The sequence below is a fragment of the Lissotriton vulgaris genome, chromosome 8 (assembly GCF_964263255.1).
Source record: "Lissotriton vulgaris chromosome 8, aLisVul1.2, whole genome shotgun sequence".
Lineage (NCBI taxonomy): Eukaryota > Metazoa > Chordata > Amphibia > Caudata > Salamandridae > Lissotriton > Lissotriton vulgaris.
In genome coordinates, this window is record NC_141696.1 from 406875848 (window position 1) to 406894387 (window position 18540).

The 18540-nt window shown below is 47.2% G+C and overlaps 1 protein-coding gene across 1 annotated transcript in view; it reads right to left on the minus strand.

Annotated features, from left to right (window-relative positions):
* LOC147697095 (transmembrane protein 131-like) overlaps positions 1 to 18540 on the minus strand; it is a 427844-nt gene that overhangs the window by 330844 nt on the left and 78460 nt on the right. The window contains exon 2 of the mRNA XM_086934173.1: positions 10388 to 10573. Coding sequence (XP_086790299.1) covers positions 10388 to 10573 — 186 coding nt within the window. The remainder of the gene's footprint in view (positions 1 to 10387; positions 10574 to 18540) is intronic.

Sequence of the window (18540 nt, forward strand, 5' to 3'; positions counted from 1 at the left end):
AACTTCCTCCTGCAGGAGCCGCAAATGATCCCCCGATACGCGGTGGTGTTGCGGTGGCAGGGCTTGAGGGGTCGTCTCGAAGGGGAGGGAGTAGCCCCTTCGGACGATCTGCAGCACCCACCTGTCCGAAGTGACTGTGCGCCAGTGAGAGTGGTGATGGCGAACCCTGCCCCCCACTGGCGTCACATGGGCCGAAAAGCACGGACTAGGTGGGTTTAGAGGCGGATGCTGCGGGGGCATGTGTGGACTGGCTCCGCTTGCCTCCCTGACCGCCTCCACGGCGGTTTCCACGGCCGCCGCCGCGCTGGACGACAGTTTGCGGCGAGTGGCTGGCGGCACGCGTGGGGACGCCCCTTCCGTGGCCACGAAAGGAGCGAAAGGCACCCACTTGCTGGCGCGGGGCCGAGAGGCCCAAGGACTTGGCCGTAGCCCTGGAGTCCTTAAAGCGCTCGAGCGCGTGGTCTGCCTTGTCGCCAAAGAGGCGACGGCCATCGAACGGCATGTCCATGAGTGTATTCTGGACATCAGCCGAGAAGTTGGCGGACCTAAGCCAGGCGTGGCGTCGAATCGCCACCGTCGTAGCCATCGCTCTGCCCAGCGAGTCAGTCGTGTCCAGTCCGCACCTGATCGAATATTTCGCTGCGTCCCGGCCCTCCACCAGGGCTTGGCCGAGTTTGGCCCGTACCTCCAACGGGCACTCTGGCAGCAATTCCGCCACCGTTTCCCATATAGAATGGGTGTAACGGCCCAAGAGGCATGCGGTGTTGGAAGACCGCAGTCCACAGCTAAGGGACGAGAAGACCTTTTTGCCAAAGGCCTCGTACCTCTTGGATTCCCGATCAGGGGGCGCTGACGGGAAGGCGGTCTGGGAGTTAGAGGCCTGGATAACCAGACTCTCGGGGGTGGGTGGACAGGAAACATGGGTCGCCCGGAGCCGGGCGGTGGCGTCTGGCCACGTTCCTATCTACAGGCGAACCTGTAGCGGGCCTGGACCAAGTGCCCAACAGAACGTCCGACAAGGCCTCATTAAACGGCAGCATTGGCTCCATGGAGCATGACTGCGGCTTAAGGACCTCAGTGAGGAGATTAGTCCTCACGGCCGCGACGGGGAGCTCAAGGCCCAAGGCCTTAGCAGCCCTCATCAACACCACACTATATGTAGAGCCCTCCTCCGAAGCCACGGAAGGAGGAGAGACGAATCCAGTGTCTGGAGAGGTGTCCAGGCCACTGGCCTCCCCAAGGTCTCCTGTCCAGTCCATGCTAGACTGACATTCCCTTGTCAGAGGGTCCTCAGACCCCTCCCAGTCCTCCTCTTCCCTCATCTCCTGAGACTCAGGGTCGTTAGTGAATGAGGATGGTTCATAGGGATAGAAATCCCCGAACGGCGTCGGGATCGGCGCCGACTGGCGCTGTCCCGACGTCGGGACCCATAGAGAGGAGGTATTGGGGACGGCGTCGGCCGGGACCGACGCCGGCGGGGACACCACACGGACCGACCCCGGGGGGGTCGTAAGGTCCACCGGGGACGCTCCATCGCCCGACGAGGGCCGAACGGCACCCTGCGGCGTCGGACCCGAAGGCACCGACGACGCCGGGACCGCCGAACCCTGCGGCGCCGAGCCCGAGGGCAGCGGCGGCGTCGGGATCGCAGAGCCCTGCGGCGCCGGCGTCGAAGACGCCGGTGGCGTCGAGGCCGAAGCACCCGACGGCATCGGGGTGGCACCCGACCCACTAGGGCCCCCAGACGGGTTCGCTGGGCCCGAAGGCGCCGCGGAACCCGTCGGAGAAGAAAGGGACCTCATGGCCATGAGGAAGCGCTCTATCTCCTCCGGCGTCGCGTTCAGCCCAGGGACCGGGGGGTATGGAGCCGAACGCGGCGCCCGCGACTCCTAAGGAGCCGCGTGGGCGGTGTCACCCGAACCCCCGGCCGCATCGCGCGAGCGTCGGGGGGAGTCGGAAGAGCGATGATGTCTCTTCGACTTCTTATGCTTCTTACCTGACGACTTGGACCCGGAGGAGTGGCGCCGAGTCCCGGAGCTGTGACGGCTCCGCCCCCGCGACCTGTCCCTCAACCTCCCGTGGGACCGGGACCTCACACGGCGCGGGGCCGACTGGCGGATCTCGAGTCGCCTGCGGGACCGCTCCCGCCTGGCCTTCCTCGAGAGGGCCCGACAGTCGGAGCAGGCCTCGTCGTCATGGTCGACGCCCAAACACGTCAGGCACAGTCGGTGCGGATCCGTAACCGACATGAGTCGCTCGCAACCGCCGCAGTGCTTGAAGCCGGGCATCCCTAACGGCACCGTCTGAGTCGTGAAGACTTCGAAAGAGATCAAAAAGATCCAAAAAGTTAGTCAAAAAATGACCAGGGAACTGCTTTTTCCAGATCTGCGCTGGCTGGCGCGGAAAAAAGAAGAACTGACGTCAGCACGCGGAGGCGGCGTCTAAGTACTCCGACGACGTCATCACGGCGCCCACGACGCCGACGACGGACGGGGAGCCGCAGACGACGCCTACCGACGCGCAAGGGTACTGCTACGCAAAACTTTCCGGATCCAGTCTGAAGCCTGGGGATATTCTAAGGTAAGGAATCTATCACTAACGTGTCTCTTTCAGATCCGGAGCCACAAGAATAACTTGGGCCCGGTCCTGAGAACTCTGAGCAGGAGTGATATTGACAATAAGGCATACAGGAGGCCAAAGCTCCACTCAAGTCGAAAGGAGTCTCAGAGCGAGAGCCATCTTGGAAACTCCAGCACACAGGACTAATGGAATTGCACCTTCTCTGCTGCGGCAAAGAAATCTAACCAATGCTCTCCCCACTCTTGAAAGAGACCTTGCACCACCTCTGAATGGAGACAACAGTTGTGATCAGGTAGGCATTGACGGTTGAGATCATCTGCCCTAGTATAGAGTCAGCAGGTGTTGAATCCCCATAGGGGTAGCTCAGGTGTTCCAGCCGTGTCCAGAGATGCAGAGCTTCCTGACAAAGAGTGTGCAACCCAACCCGCCTTGCTTGTTGCAGTACCACATGGTGGTAGTGTTGTCTGTGAACACCTGCACTAGCCTAACCTTGATGGGGGGTAGAAGGGCCTTAAATGCCAAGCAAACAACCCGAAGCTCCAACAAGTTTTGGTGGAGCCCGGACTCCGTCTGAGACCAGAGCCCTCTTATCTCCACCTCCCTCAGATGAATGCCCCAACCCAGGAGTGACGCATCTGTCACTACCATCAGTTCTGGCTCGGGTAGGGAGAGGGGTCTGCCGCTAACCAAATCATGGTTCGTCAGCCACCACTGCAAATCTGTTGCAGTTCCCACAGAGATTTGTGCCCTGTCTAAGAGATTGCCCTGTTGCTGCGCCCAGTGAAACTTAAAGTCCAAATGCAGAGCCAGCATATGCCAGTGGGTATGCTTCAATAGCAGGATGCCCAACAGTCTCAGAGTCTGTCTCACCAAAAACTAGAATAGAGAATGAAACATCGGTATCATACCCCTAATGTTCTGGACTTACCATTCGGGAGGCTAAGACCAAAAATACAGTGTCCAGAACAGCTCCGATTAAAGGGAGCGTTTGAGAGGGAATCAGGTGTGATTTTGGCATATTGATAGTGAACCGCAGCGAGTGCAGGAAGGTCTGCGCAGTCTGGAGGTCAGAGCCGGCCTCTAACACCCAACTGTCGAGGTAGGGGGAAGACTGGAACCCCAGAACTCCGCAGGTGTGCTGCAACCATCGCCTTCACCCTTGGTGAACACCCGAGGGGCGCTGATGCGAAAATATGCAACCTGCAAATCCAACTACCCCCCCCACCCCCCCCCCCCCCCCCCCACCCCCTCCCCAACCATCCGGTCTCTCGGATCCAGAGCAGACAGAACTTGAGTGAGCGTGAGCATTTTAAATTCCTCCTGTTTGAGGAAGAGATTGAGAAGGGGCAGGGCAAGTGTAGGAAGGTGGCATACGTCTTTTTTGACCACCAGACAATAGCGGGAAAAGCAACCATGACCTGCTCCTGATGCTGGCACCTTCTCTATAGCTCCCTTAGCCAAGAGAACTGAAACTTCCCGGTGGAGTAAGAAAAGAGGGTCCTCTGTCAACTGGTTGTAAGTGGTTGTAAGTGGGTGGCATGGGTGGAGGGTAAACCCGGAAGGGTTAGCCACTTTGTAGTACCCAACTGTCTGATGATGTTGATCTTCAGTGGAGCTGGGGACGGCGTACTCTGCACCCTGCTAGATGCCTGTGATGGTTTGAATGGCAAACTTAAGGGGCTTGAAGGCTGCGGCTGCCAGGGGAGTGGTGGGCATGCCCGACCTCCGGCTACCTATCCCACGTGGTCTGTGGGAACTTCGTCCTCGGCCACTAAAGCACGTGGAAACTTGCTGGCCATGATGGTATAAACGAAATTTGAAACGCCTTCGGTGGCCACGAAAGGAGCAAAAGACAGACTGGGGAGACAAGGAGGCCATAGACAGACACAAGGACCTGGCTACTCCGAGACCATAGGCAGCACTTGCGCAACAATTCCCAGATTGTGTGGGAGTAACAGCCTTAGAGGCTCACGGTGTTCACCGAGCGTAGTGCTAGGCTGGCAGTAGAAAACATATTTCCAAAGGTATCCTCCTCCTGTTTGATTCATTATCCGGTGGATTGGAAGGGAAGGTGCCAGGATTGATTCTAGAAGGGAAATCTAGGAACACCAAGCTCTCTGGAGTGGGCTGCTGGGTGAGGAAATTAGGGTCCCCTGGAGCAGGTGAGGTGGTGGCGGGCAATCTACCTGTGCATAGGAGCCCCTGTGCAGGGCTTGGACCATGCCACAAGGAGGACTTCAGTGAGGGCTTCATTAAAGGGGAGCAAGGGTTTGGAAGAGCTGTCCCTGGCACAAGCACCTCTGTCAAGACATTAGTCTTGACTGCCACTGAGGGCAACTGAAGGTCCAAGACCTCAGCCGCTCTAAGCACCACCATAGCAAAAAAGGCCCCCTCCTCCATAGTCACAGTAGGAGGGAAGACCAGGCCAGTGTCAGGTGAAGTATTTAACCCACTGGGATCTTTCAGATCCTCATATCAGGTGTCCACAGACTCATCCAATGGCTGGTGCTATTCATCAGGGTTGCCATACCCCTCCTATTTGACCACTGTACCAGGCCGGTCAAGTACAAAAGGCACCGACTTACTCAGAAGGCATGGCTCCAAACGGCAGAGCAAACCCTGGTTCGTCCGAGAATTTAGAATTACTCAAAAAAGTAGAAGACCTCTTCGAATTCGTATATTTCTTCTTTTTTACATGATTAGTTCGACTGCGATGATGACCGCCGGGTGTGGCTCCACAAGTGTTCCAGAGATCTTCCACGCGATTGTGTTCTTGATTAAAGAGGGATCGTCTGACGGTGAGGTGCTTCCTGGCGCGCTCTCCCAGTGCCTTTAAGTGCATGGACAGGCAATCCTCACAGGTGTTGAAGTTATGGTCCTTCTCAAAGTACCACAGAGAGACCAAGTTGGTGGGGAGGTGGGGGCAGGGATGGGGGTGACAGGCACCACATGGTTTGAAACCAGTTGGTTTCTTGGGGGATATCCTGTCACACAAGAAGGAAAGTACTTTTAAAAAAATTGGTAGACAAAAAGTCAAAAATAGGCAGTCAAAAAGTGACTGATGTGTATCTCTACATGTACCCCGTACGTCAGATCAGTACAGACAACGCAAATGTGGAGTTAAACGACACTACCTTCCGGTGGACAGGGGTACTGCTCAAAAATTTCCGGATCCTGTCTGACGCAGGGAGACAATTCTAAGGTAAGGAATTCGTGGCTAGAAGTCTCTATAATATTGTATTCTGTAGTTAGTTTCCTGAATGGCGATTTTCAACACATAAAACTTCTTGAATGGTGCACTTATGGCTTTCACCTATCTCTTGCAACCACAAATATCTGACTGCCACATTGGCATTTAGAAATCTAAGCTGATTGGTTGGTGTGGGAGTGGAGCGATCAAGAGAAAGCAAGGGACGTTGCAATTACAGAGGGATGACCTCATTCAATTATTCTACTGCCTTGTAGGACACTGAACTCTTAATTATGCAGTTTAGTAGGAAATCAGGGATGGCAGCACTGGTATACTATGGAACTTTTTCAGGAGTCAGATTAGGGTGTTGTCTAATAGGTCAAATGGCTGAAAAGAGTATCAGGAATCTGCTGTCACAATGACCAAGAAGAGTCTCATCCCAGCTAATAAGAAAAATGCTACCACTGCCACCAAACATTTGCTCAATATTCTGAAGAAGACTTCAGGTCAAGTACTCTGAATTGGTAGTGAATTACCTATAGCTATAATTTAACAAACCAAATCTACTATAGCAGCATTTAACACTAGCTAGAAATATATGAATACAAGAGGGGAGTCTTGCAGCACTCATACTCGCTCTGCGCAGTTTTTGGTTGAGTCAGTTCGACTATTACACCAACATTTGCCGATCTTGCCAATATATGAAACAGAGATCTTGTTTCCTACTCCATATTTAAGGCTAGGGATGAAGCTTGGATTTCCTTACTGAAGATATGATGGTTAATGTATACTTTGAGCCCCCAAATGCACTGCTAATGAAAGACATTAATAAGCATTGTACACACTTTTACATAAACCCAACAACATAAAGCATAATAGCCAGAGAGAAAGCAAATAGAGGTCTTCCTTCACACAGTCAAGAATATGTTATAGTGACTCATCTATACACAAATATAAAGTTGCTAGACCGCACTACCACATGAAATGGCAATAATCACTACAATAGTATCTAGATTTCAGCAAAAGCAAAGATGGTTGTGATCTGTAATCATTTTTACATCAGTCACAGTCCAAAGGCACGCCAAAGGCAAGCCCGTCTGCGTCCGTCCGCACCTGGACCGGGCACAGGGCCTCCCCCCTGCAGGTTTTATACAAGAACATCAACCTCCCAAACTAATTTATAAACCAGAACATCTAAAAGCCTTGAACAAGTCAACTCATAAATGTAACCCCATTGATTTAGACCAATTAAACTACTCTCCCTTTACTTACCCTACCTGCTCTCTCCTTTTAATGAAAAAGCCTCACTTACAATGCCTCACCAAAAACAAACAAAACAAAGCGCCTAAAATTGTTCGATTAGCTCTTATCAACGTAAGATCATTACCGAAACATAAATATGAAATTGCTAATATCATAGAAAGTTGGAATTTAGATATCCTTTTTCTAACGGAGACGTGGGGGGACCCTTCTTGTGGACCCGACTTTACCACAGCCTCTCCTGAAGGCTACACGAACATTATATGTGATAGGCTTTTAAAAAAAGGAGGAGGTATAGCTATAATCCATTGCAACAACTACACACTGCGAATAAAGCCCATGCCCATTACTTCCTGTGAAGCAATTAATTTTACCTTTTTAACCCCCTACTCTAATTCATTTAGAGGCATTCTCCTATACCGCCCCCCAGGTCCACGAACCATGTTCCTATCATCTGAGTTGCCTCCTAGAACCCATAGCAGGGGAAAATAATGTCACCATTTTGGGAGTTTTAACTTCCATTTGGAAGCCCTTGGTAATTCAGATATCATAGCCCTTCCAACCGAAACTCAAGCAGTAGGCCTAACACAATTAGTACAATCCCCTACGCACTCTGCGGGCCATACGTTGCATGGACTATTTTCCAACCTTAACTCACTCTCTTTAGAAAACACCCTTCCACTAACTTGGACGGACCACTCTGCAATACTCTTCAATATCAAAACCACCACTCCCCCACCCATTATACCCTCTACTCCCACTAATTTTAAAGCTTGGAAAAGTATTGATCTGGCTGAATTTAATCATAAACTACATAATACGCAGACAGTTACCATCTCTGATCCTAAAGTAGCAGCCACTACACACACCAACTGGCTTCAGAATATAATTGACACAACAGTCCCTACAAAGAAAAGATCTACTAATAGAATCTCAAGTTCTGCCCCCTGGTTTAACCAGACCCTCAGGCTCGAAAAACAAAGCTGTAGACGGCAAGAACGGAAATGGCGGCAAAACTACGATCCGGTCAAAAAATCTTGCTATACACAAAAATTAACTAAATATAAACACATGATCATTTTAAAAAAAAGGCAAATTCTATAGCAATCAAATTAATTCAGCACAAGATTCAGTTAAACATCTCTACCAGGTTGTCACACACCTATCGGGACATGATAAACCAACCTCGATAGATACCACTCAATCGATGTGTGACTCCCTAGCAACTTACTTTAAAGAAAAAGTCTGCGACATCTATTCCAAATTTAATAAACACACTACCTCCTCTGCAGATTTCATTCCTTCACCATCTGGTTCTAAATCTACTCATGAATCTGTAAGCTCTGCTGTTAATTAAAATATTCCAACTTTTCAGAATTTTGACCAGGTATCCCCGGAACTGGTCTCCCACCTTCTCACTACAATCAACTCAGGCTCCCCCAACGATCCCTGCCCCCCTTCCATACTCAAATTATTTCCTGAAATCATCAGTCACAAACTCTCAGACATTTTTACGCCATGTTCAGCTCAGGTGTCTTTCCTTCTATTTGGAAATAAATGGTAATTAAACCACTTATCAAAAAAAGCACACTCAACCCGCCAACGTCACCAGCCACAGACCAATAGCATGTCTACCATTTCCAGCAAAAATCGTGGAAAAAATTATGAATGTCCAGATTTCGGAGTACACTGACCGCAATCCCTGTTTGGACGATTCACAATTTGGATTCAGGAAGGGACATGACACAGAAACCGCTCTGATCAAAGCATCCAAAGAAATCCGGATGATCCTGGACGGTGGAGGTGCTGCGGTGCTCATACTGCTTGACCTCTCCACGGCCTTTGACACGGTCGATCATGTCACGCTGATCGACCGTGTCATGGCACCAGGGGTATCAAAAAAGCCATTTCCCTACTCTCCTCCTTCCTAACCAACCGGGAGCAGTCCGTGTCGTTCGGTAACTTTTCATCTTTACCATTTGTTCTACCCTGTGATGTCCCCCAGGGATCCTCGCTAAGTCCGACACTTTTTAACATCTATGTGGCTGACTTTTGGGAGGATCATTAAAGCTCACCATCTAGCGGTAACCTCATACGCCGTCGATACTCAGCTTGTCATAGCGGTTAACAACAATGGACTGAAAGTAGCCTGCAACTTCTAACAAGGGAATGCTTGCAATAAGCAAGTGGATGACAGAGAATTGCCTTAAACTAAACTCGGATAAAACCGAGGTAATGGTCTTCGGCAATCTCACTCCAACCTGGTCCCCCACTTGGTGGCCAGAAGATATTGGATTACTTCCCATCCCGGTCACCAAGGTTAGAATTCTAGGGGTTATTTTTGACAACAAATTATCATTCACGCATCATGTCAACACAGTGGTCTCCTCTGCATTCTTAACAATAAGAATGATCAGGAAACTTCTTCCTTATCTTCCCACAAGCACAATAAAAACCTTAGTCAGCAATTGACTACTGTAACAGACTCCTTGTCAATGCTCAAGAAAAAGTATTGAACAAACTGCAGCTGGTACAGAACGCAGCTGCCAGATTAATCACAGGAATACCAAAGTTTAAACCAATTTCTAAAACCATCCGACAACTTCATTGGCTACAGGTGAGACCTAGAATTAAATTCAAAGCCTTATGCATAGCTTTCAAGACCATCCACGCAACAGGACCTGCTTTTCTGAAACAATCCCTATGTCCCTACAGACCAACACGTGCACTACGATCCTCCACGGCCAACCTCTTAGAGGTTCCAAAAACTAAGAAAGTAACCTGGGGTGACAGATCTTTCTCAATCACTACCGCCAAACTCTGGAATTCTTTGCAGCACCAAATAAAAATCACCACATCTTTAATACCCTTCCACAAAATTAAAAACCTGGATTTTTAATCAATAATCATTTACCAAACTATCACTCTACCCAAGCGCCGAGACACCTTAGGGTATTTGCGCGCTCAATAAATCTCATAAATAAATAAATAAAAGACTCAAGCCCACGGTATGGGTTTTTATTCACGGAGCGATAAAATGTTAACGGTAATTACATACATTTTCATGGCTACAAATTTCAGAAAAATCTCGTGACAAACAGTTTTTTTTCAGCATGATTTCACTCTAAAGGGCTGCTCCACTAAAGCTGAAGCAGTCCTGTCGCTATGTTTTTGTAGCATTCTCGTTTTCAAAACCCTCCTCCCTGATTCGGAGAAGGTTTCCTAGATTCTTGGGGCAGGAATAAGTAATGCTAAGCACACTACTCCATTTGAAACTGTGGTGCAGCTACGACTACAGTCCACTGCTTAAGCAAACCTTTAAAAGTTAATTTTAAGCTTTCGTCAGACAAACAATACCTCATTATTCCTGAGATGATTATGTACAGTGCCAGTTCCCAGTTTGGACGGGGCAAAACCTCTGCACAGGTTGCCAGCATGTGATATGGAAGGGATGAATTCAAGATGAATACAAACTCAGAGCCACCAGTTGTAACAAACTTCAATTCACGAATGACTCTGGAGGCAGTGAAATCTGGTGTAAACCTAAAGACAAAAAACATTAACACGATTATTTACTAACACATGGTTGTGAAATGTACACAACTATAAGGAAGGCTATTAACAGCAAAGGTTAAAGTTTAACAATCTATTTTAAAATGCAGCACTTACTCAGTGTAACACAAATGAAGAAGCATCTGGAAGGTTAAAAGAAAGTCCTAAGCAGACACATTCTAAGCATTATGACACAGATCAAGCATTTCGTTAAAACACAATTTGAGCAACGTGAAATTACAGTTAAATGGACAATCTAGAAAATAGTCTTAGAGTGATCAAAAGTAACCGGTCGAGCTCGCAGCAGTGAAATAACTGCAGTAGACCAACCAACTCAAGAAAAATATTAGCTAGGTTGAAAGGAAGCAGGCAAAGACATTGAAAATGAAAGCTTTCTGACCACCTAACCGTGAAGCAACTGAAGTCTTCAGCTTCTCCTATGAGCATTGTGTCAGGTAGCTACATTGGAAGAGCAATTTCGATAAAAATTCGGCAAATACTACACTAGGTTTGTTTGTACAATAAAGATTTTAAAATGAAATGAGGCACCAAATCTTTTAGGACTATAACACTCTCTAAACCTGGTGGGAATAACCTCAGAAAGCAAGAAATTGTACCTTTGCTACACGGAGACTACTTGACATCTCATGTGCATTTCATTAAGGCAGACCACATGACTGCATTTTTCATATAATAGCTAAGCAATAGTTCAATGTATCACTAGAGCTCTTGATTCTATTAGGAAAACAGTATGCAAACATTTTGCTATTTAAACTAGGTCAGAATTGTATTATGACAATCTCGTAAAAGTGAGCACAACCACTCTCTCTAACCACAAAGGGGAAGCTGTTAGAGAAGCCGTGCAAAAGAGGTGGGAGGAAACGCATGAAGCCACAAAGAGTCTACTGGGATTTCAACAGACCTTGAACACAGAATGTGCTTACCAACTTATTTATAATTAGTAAATGGCGTGAAAGAAACAGCTCAATGAACGATGCTGAAACATCTATTGCAAAAATTAAATGCAGAAATGTATTCTTGTGTATATTTTGAATGAAGTTACTTGCGTGTGCTGGGGGACTATACATATGCTGGTGAAATATGCAGAAATTGATCGAATCGAATTACAAAAAACAAATAGTAGAGGTGGAGGCAGTTTTCGACGGTTATTTAACGTCTTAAGAAGCATGAGGAAACCATAAAGCCATGCAAGGCATAGAGAATTCTGCGAGATAGAATTGACAATGAACAAGGGCAAATCTTCACCTTTGCTCGAAGATTTGATAATCTAAAGCGACAGTGGCTGATCAATACTAATAGGTCGCGACAGGAAAGAAGTGCTACAGACACTGAAAATGAGCTCAGTTTAGATTTGGACACTGACAATGTGTACAATAAACAAGAAGGCTCAAGAAGCAACATAGCGGCAGAGCCAGTCTGATTGAGGAATTAGTTATTTTTTACAGCAGGATCGCCGCCTAACACTACGCCCAAGAACTTCAAAAGCCAGAGGCGCAAAAGGCGGCGAACCAAATAGACAGCAAGCCACAAGAAAATAATCTAAATCAACCGAAATGGAGGAAAAAAAACCAGAAAGATACATTGAATGCACCATAGTGAATGTCATGCCACAGACGTTGAACAAAGGGGAATAACAACTCTTGCCCTAGGGTCTATCTTTTTGCCCCGAAAGTTCATTCCATAATGGACAAAAACGGATAGACGTGTACAAATTCATCAGAAAACAAATATTTATGAAAATCATGCTAATAGACAACAAAACATACTATGCCCAGTCCCATAAGGACAGTTCCTGCTCATCAAACAGGACTACAAGTATCTGACCTGATACTAGTAAAGGAATTAATGGCATTACAAAATTAACATCTGTGTCTAAATAAACCAATTGAGGAACATGCACTAGCAGATAAAGAACAACTAGAGCTATGGGGCGAAGCAAAAACACCTTTTAAGCCGACATCAAAGTTCTTACCCATTACCCCACACAAATCCATTCAAATCAACTTTATTTGGTTTTAGAGATGTAAAACCATAAAAGTTGATAATACATGAAAAGATTATAATTCCCTAAAATATCAACAGTGTATCGTAGGCTATCCCATGGTGGACTAACATAAAACCATAAAAGTTGACAGTACATAAAGGATTCAACATTTGTAAGGTGTCAACGCCATTTAACATGGTAAAAACACGTTACATCGTGACCCCAAGTAATTAGTGACATCAAGAAATACAGTTCAGGAACAAGTGATCTCCCCCTTAAGACTAGGTTCCCCCAAAAATTATCCCAGTTTACAGACGCATATAGGTCTTAAAAATAATCATAAACCATGGCCCTCATCACATTAATCAAGACAAGCCCTGGACTTCACCACAGATTTCAAATAAGCAACGATTAAAAAAATACATTCGTCCTTCAGCAGTTGTAGATACAGGAGAGCTGGGCGAGCCTGGATACAATTCATTGTCTTTAAAATAGGAACTAAAAAAGACTTCCGAGGAACCTCGTAAAATGTACAAAAAAAAACAAAATGTAGCAAATCCTGTGGAGACTCTCCGTCACAGTCACAGGATGCTAACAGCTGGCCTCTACTGCACCCCCTAGGAAAGGCAAGCAGGAGGTGAAAGTGATCCAAACGAAACCTGGTCAATAAAAACCGTTCATAAACAGATAAAAACCCCAAGAGATAAGGCTCGGCTGATGGTGTTGTCTTTAGCATAAAGAATTTGCGGACACTAGGTTTCCAGCTCTTCCCTTTCTAGTTTCTTTACACTGCTAAAGGACTCCCTTGTTATCCCCACAAACGTATAGGTTATTAGATAAGGGTTAGCATAAAGTTCAACTTGTCCTGATTTTCTATAACTGCTCTTGATATATCTAAGGCAGGGTATGTTGAGAGCTTGATCCAGGGTTATACACTCTTTTAAAATCAGCTGGCAGAGCGTTAATCCCTCGTTCAACCAAATTTTTAACTAGTAAAGTAAAGGACAAAGTGCCAGGGTATCACTTAATAGGGCACCCCAATTCCTTGTGTACCACCAAATTAGACAGGCCACGGGGAACATCTAACAAGCGCTTTAAAAAGGATCTCTCAGCTACCTGATAGCGTCAGTGACAATGTGCCCCCATGTTTCACTCCCATAGGAGGCTGTAGCTCTCCTTGCCCGGGAGATATTAAACAGAGCAGCAATGAGTCTGTTAACCAGTTTGGAGTCAACATCAAAAATGGTTGTGTTCACCTGCGCCTAGTCCCCTTTCTTCCTTTGTTTGAGCAGCCCCCATTTAAGCTGGCCATCTAAGATGACCCAGAGGTAAGAAAAAACATCTGTTTGAGGTACCTTAACTATACCTACCCTTAACTGAAAGCATTTTTTGGGCATATCCCCACCTGCATGACAAAAGATTTTGAATTATTTATGGTTAAATCACGTTCCTAAATGAAGTCAGAAAAAGCGTCAAGCACAGTTTGGAGCCCCCTGGGGGTCCTGGATATAAGGACTGCATCGTCCGCATAAAGTAATACAGGGAGACCTCATCGCCCTGCAAGCGGATAATCTACCCCTGTTGATAAAAGGACTTTGTCTAAATCATTAATATAAAGGTTAACCAGAAAGGGAGCCAGAATGCACCCCTGGCGTACACCTCTTTTTATATCTAAATTCAGTGACAACCGAAGCCCGTTCGAAAATCTGACACTAGCCTTGGTTGCCCGGTAAAGATCTGCCAAGAAAAGGACAATAGAGGGGTCAACCCAAATATCCTTTGTGGACTGCCACAGTTTTGCCCTGTTCACACGATCAAAGGCGGATGAAAGGTCCATGAAGGCTAGATAGATTGTGGCGTATCGCGCCACCAAGTACTTGTTGGATATCAGTTAATTTATGGCACTGGGCCATGGTTGATCGACCTAGGCGGAACCTGTACTGTACCTCTGAAAGTATGTCATGTTCCTCTGCCTAGCTGGACAGTCTATCAAGTAACACACATTCCAGCACCTTAACTACTGAGTCCAACAACGAGATTGGCCTGTAACAGTGTGTACTGCCACGGTCACCCTTTTTAAAAACCGGCACTATTGTCGAGGTGGCCCAGGACTCTGGGCATCCTTTCCTAGCCACCGCATTGATAACGGCTGTAAGCCCAGATGCCCAAAAGGGTACGTCAGATTTAAAAAGGTCCGGGGGGAATACCATCAGGTCCCGGAGCTTTATAGCTTGTTAAGCCGGCAATGCCCCCCTCAATCTCCCCCAGTCCACTAGTTAATACGGGAGCTTCTACCAGTCGACCAAGCTGGCAAGATTGTTCAGACAGGCTTTCAAACATAGTTTGAAGATGGAGCACCCATCCGTCCTTGGTGATGTGTGCACCCAAGTCCCTACCTTCATCCTGCACTAAGAATGGTCTGTTAATAATACTCCAAAACCTGGAGCTATTCCTCAGGGTGCTTGCCTCAGACAACTCCCTCCATGCTTCATCCTTCAAGACGGATTTACGTTTAGCTAGTTTCAGTTTACCATTACCCCACACAATGCTATTGATGTATTTAGTGACCTATTAATTAAGGACATCAAAAAATGGGCAAACAACAAGTAAAACATCCAAGATACTTTGCTTTGATCAATAAGCTCAAAAACACAATAATATAGTAGTATCAAATTCAGACAAGGGACAAACCATCATTCTCTGGACCTAAACAGCCTACAAGGAAGAAGTCCAACACCAATTACAAGATAATACCTGTTACACTAGGGCCACGAATGAACTGGCCTGGTATATGATATCCACTAATGTAAGTGGGCACCTTGCATCAGTCCAGACAACCCTTATGGTGATTTAAGAGGTCTTAGACAACCTTAGAAAGCTCTCTAAGTGGTAGCTGTGGAGAGCAGCCTTCAGGCTTAGCCCAGAAAGAGTGTAAAGCAGTTTGTTTTACCAGAATGCAATGTTGTATGTATAGATCAAGTGAAAAGAACCACACCAAGATTTATAAAAATATGTACTTATTATAGAATACTTTCTAGTATGTCCAAATATCTCCAACACAGAGATAAATACAATGCATACAATACTTAGTTTAGAAACATAGTAAATAGTACGATATTGGTGGTATAAGGAAAGCAACTAAGATCAAGACAATGGGGAGAGAACATAGAATTACAAGGGACCCACAGAACCACCCAAGGTAAGTAGATAGAGACCCCAAGGAGAGTGTGCAGTGTGGGAACACGACCCCGTGCTCCATACAAGTTTATGTGCAAGTCGCAGTTAGATTTTTAAAGATTAAGGACCCTTCCTCCCAGTGGACCCTGAGTAAACCTCTTGGAAGACAGAAGGTTGGAGAGCCACCCAACCCGTGGATACCCTAGTACCCACGTTGCTTATACCAGGGACGCAGGGTGCATAGTGGTGAAGTGGTGTCGGGAAATGCAGTTGAACCCAATGGAGAACTTCAGGAAAGTGCTGATGCTGGAAAAGGATAAGTGTCTGGGGTAATCCAAACATAGATTCTTGAAGAAGAGTACCTGAAGCAGAGGGGACAGAGTCTATGTCACTTAGGAGTGAGCAGGAGACTTGGAAGACAAATGCTCTTTGATGCTGGGTGCTTCAGGGAAAATGTTGATGATGACCTTGACTCTGCAGCTGTGAGGACGAGGCGACGCTGAGGAAGACCAGGACCCTGATACGAGCTGTCCGACGAAGGATGTCGAGTGCTCACGGGTCGCTGTCCGGTGGGAGCACTAACAAGTCTTGGCAAATGCAGCCCACACAGGAAGTCAAGAAGAGGCAAGGTTGGGATCAGCAAGGTCAAGGAACCTCACCACAAGCAGGGGAGTCGGGCAGGCCCCCAAGCAATCAAGGGAGCTCATGGAAAACAAAGGTGACCCTCAAATTGAGCAACAGGCCGAAGGCACTGGAGTCGCGAGAGGACCTCGACCAGCTCACCAAAGGGGCAGGCCACGGTGCCCACAATGCAGTGTGGCAGAAGATCTTTGCGGAAGGAGTTGCCAGAGAATAGGGCTACTTGGAGCCCAATGCACTTGTTGCAAAGTTGCCAAACAAGCTTTTGCATTTGAAAAAGAACGTGGTGCACAGGGGTTTGGTTATTGCATCCCCCACGATGGATACTGGCCTCAAACTTAGTGAGAGGACAGCTCGGGCCTCGAGGGACGTAGATAACCACCACCTACATTGTTGAACCCTTCGGAATCCACAGGAGTTTGGGATCAGCAGATCAGTCAGCAGTGTTAAGGTGCCTGCGAATGCAAGGAAGGGACTCCTTCACTTCAAGGGAGATTCCTTCAAGTGTCTTTGATGCTCCACAGGCCTTGGAGCGTTTCTGTAGGAAGCACAGACGATGCAGCAGAAGAGCAGGGAGATGAAGTCGGGCCCTTATGAAGTCCAGTGTCCAGACGTGCAAAGTTAAAGTGGTACTGGAACTGAATCTTGTCCCACGACGAATCTAGGGACCTACACCCAGGTAAGCCCTTAAGTACCCTAGGGAAAGGGTTGGAAAGATTCAGGGGACCCTCCCAGGAGAGGGTCTGGACCGGGGGTTACTCCCATGTCCTTTGTCCAGTTTCGCGCCGGAGAAGGAGCCAGCGACTCCCAGGACTAGTTTGAACGGGACTATGCAAAGGGAAACCAAATGTGTCCCTGATGAAGACTTTCTGGCGCTGTCAAGTGCATCCACCCGGTACCAATACACTTAGGGCCAGACCTACGATGCTTTTTAGCATGCGGAAACGGGTCTTAGACCCGTTTGCGAACGCTAAAAAGCATTGCCCTATGTACAAACAGTATTTTGCGAGTCACAAATAAATTGCGACCCATAAAATACTGTTTTGCGACTTGCTATTAGGAAGGGCGTTCATTTCCTAATAGCGACCGCAAATCTATGTACCAATGTTTTGCTTGCAAATTACCACCTACTTCAAGTAGGAGGTAATACATTTGCAAATACATGCAATGTTATTCTTTGAGGGCAGGCAGTGGTTCCAGGGACCACTACCTGCCCTTAAAAAATGAAACTAAATGTTTCATTTTTTTTTTAAATGCATCCCGTCTAGGAAAACGGGCTGCATTTTAAAAAAAGCTGCTTTATTTAAAAGCAGTCCCAGGCATGGTATTCTGCTTAGCCCAGCAGGCCACCATCCCTGTGAGGGCCTGTCATTCCCAACTGGCTTGCAAATTGTGAGAGGCTCATTAATATTCATGAGCCTCGCAATTTGTGACCCCTTTGGGAATCGCAAATATTGTTAAACACACTGTTGTACATGTCAATAAGCACCTCGCAAATTGCGAGGCGCTATTTGGCAGGTTTTACATCTAGCCCTATATCCTGTCTCGGAGATGGTCACAACTCCCTGTGACAGGATGCCTATTGTTCTGCCTTCTCACTCCTCGAGCTTGGCTCAGCAGCAGGAAGGTAGAAATGTATCTCTGGTCGACAGCAACCCTTTTGTGCTGCCTGGGACTAGAAGGATGGCACCGAGGGCTCTTCCAGTGCTTGGAATTCAACACCGACACCGTTTTCGGTGTGGGGGTATGATTCCAACATGTTTGATACCAACCATGATTGGATTTTGTTGCCGCCGTTTTAGAGATGGTCATCTGTAATCATGTGGTGCCCCTCTATATAGTATATGGCTGCTTCACTGACAACCTGTGAGAATGGACTCTGTAGTCTGCAGGAGTGTCCTGCTCATGCAGGGGTACCCTCTCACTCAGAAACATGCACCCTGCCTTCAGGATTGCAAAGGCCTGCTATAGGGTGACTTATAGGTTTTAAGTGCAAGGACCCTTAGATATAGAAAACCTATATCTTAAGTGGTGCAAGCACCAACTTACACAGGCTACAATGGCAGGCCTGTAGATCCATTTTGCCTGGTCTGTCATGGGTGGCATAATACATGCTTCAGCCCATGGGAAACCTCTG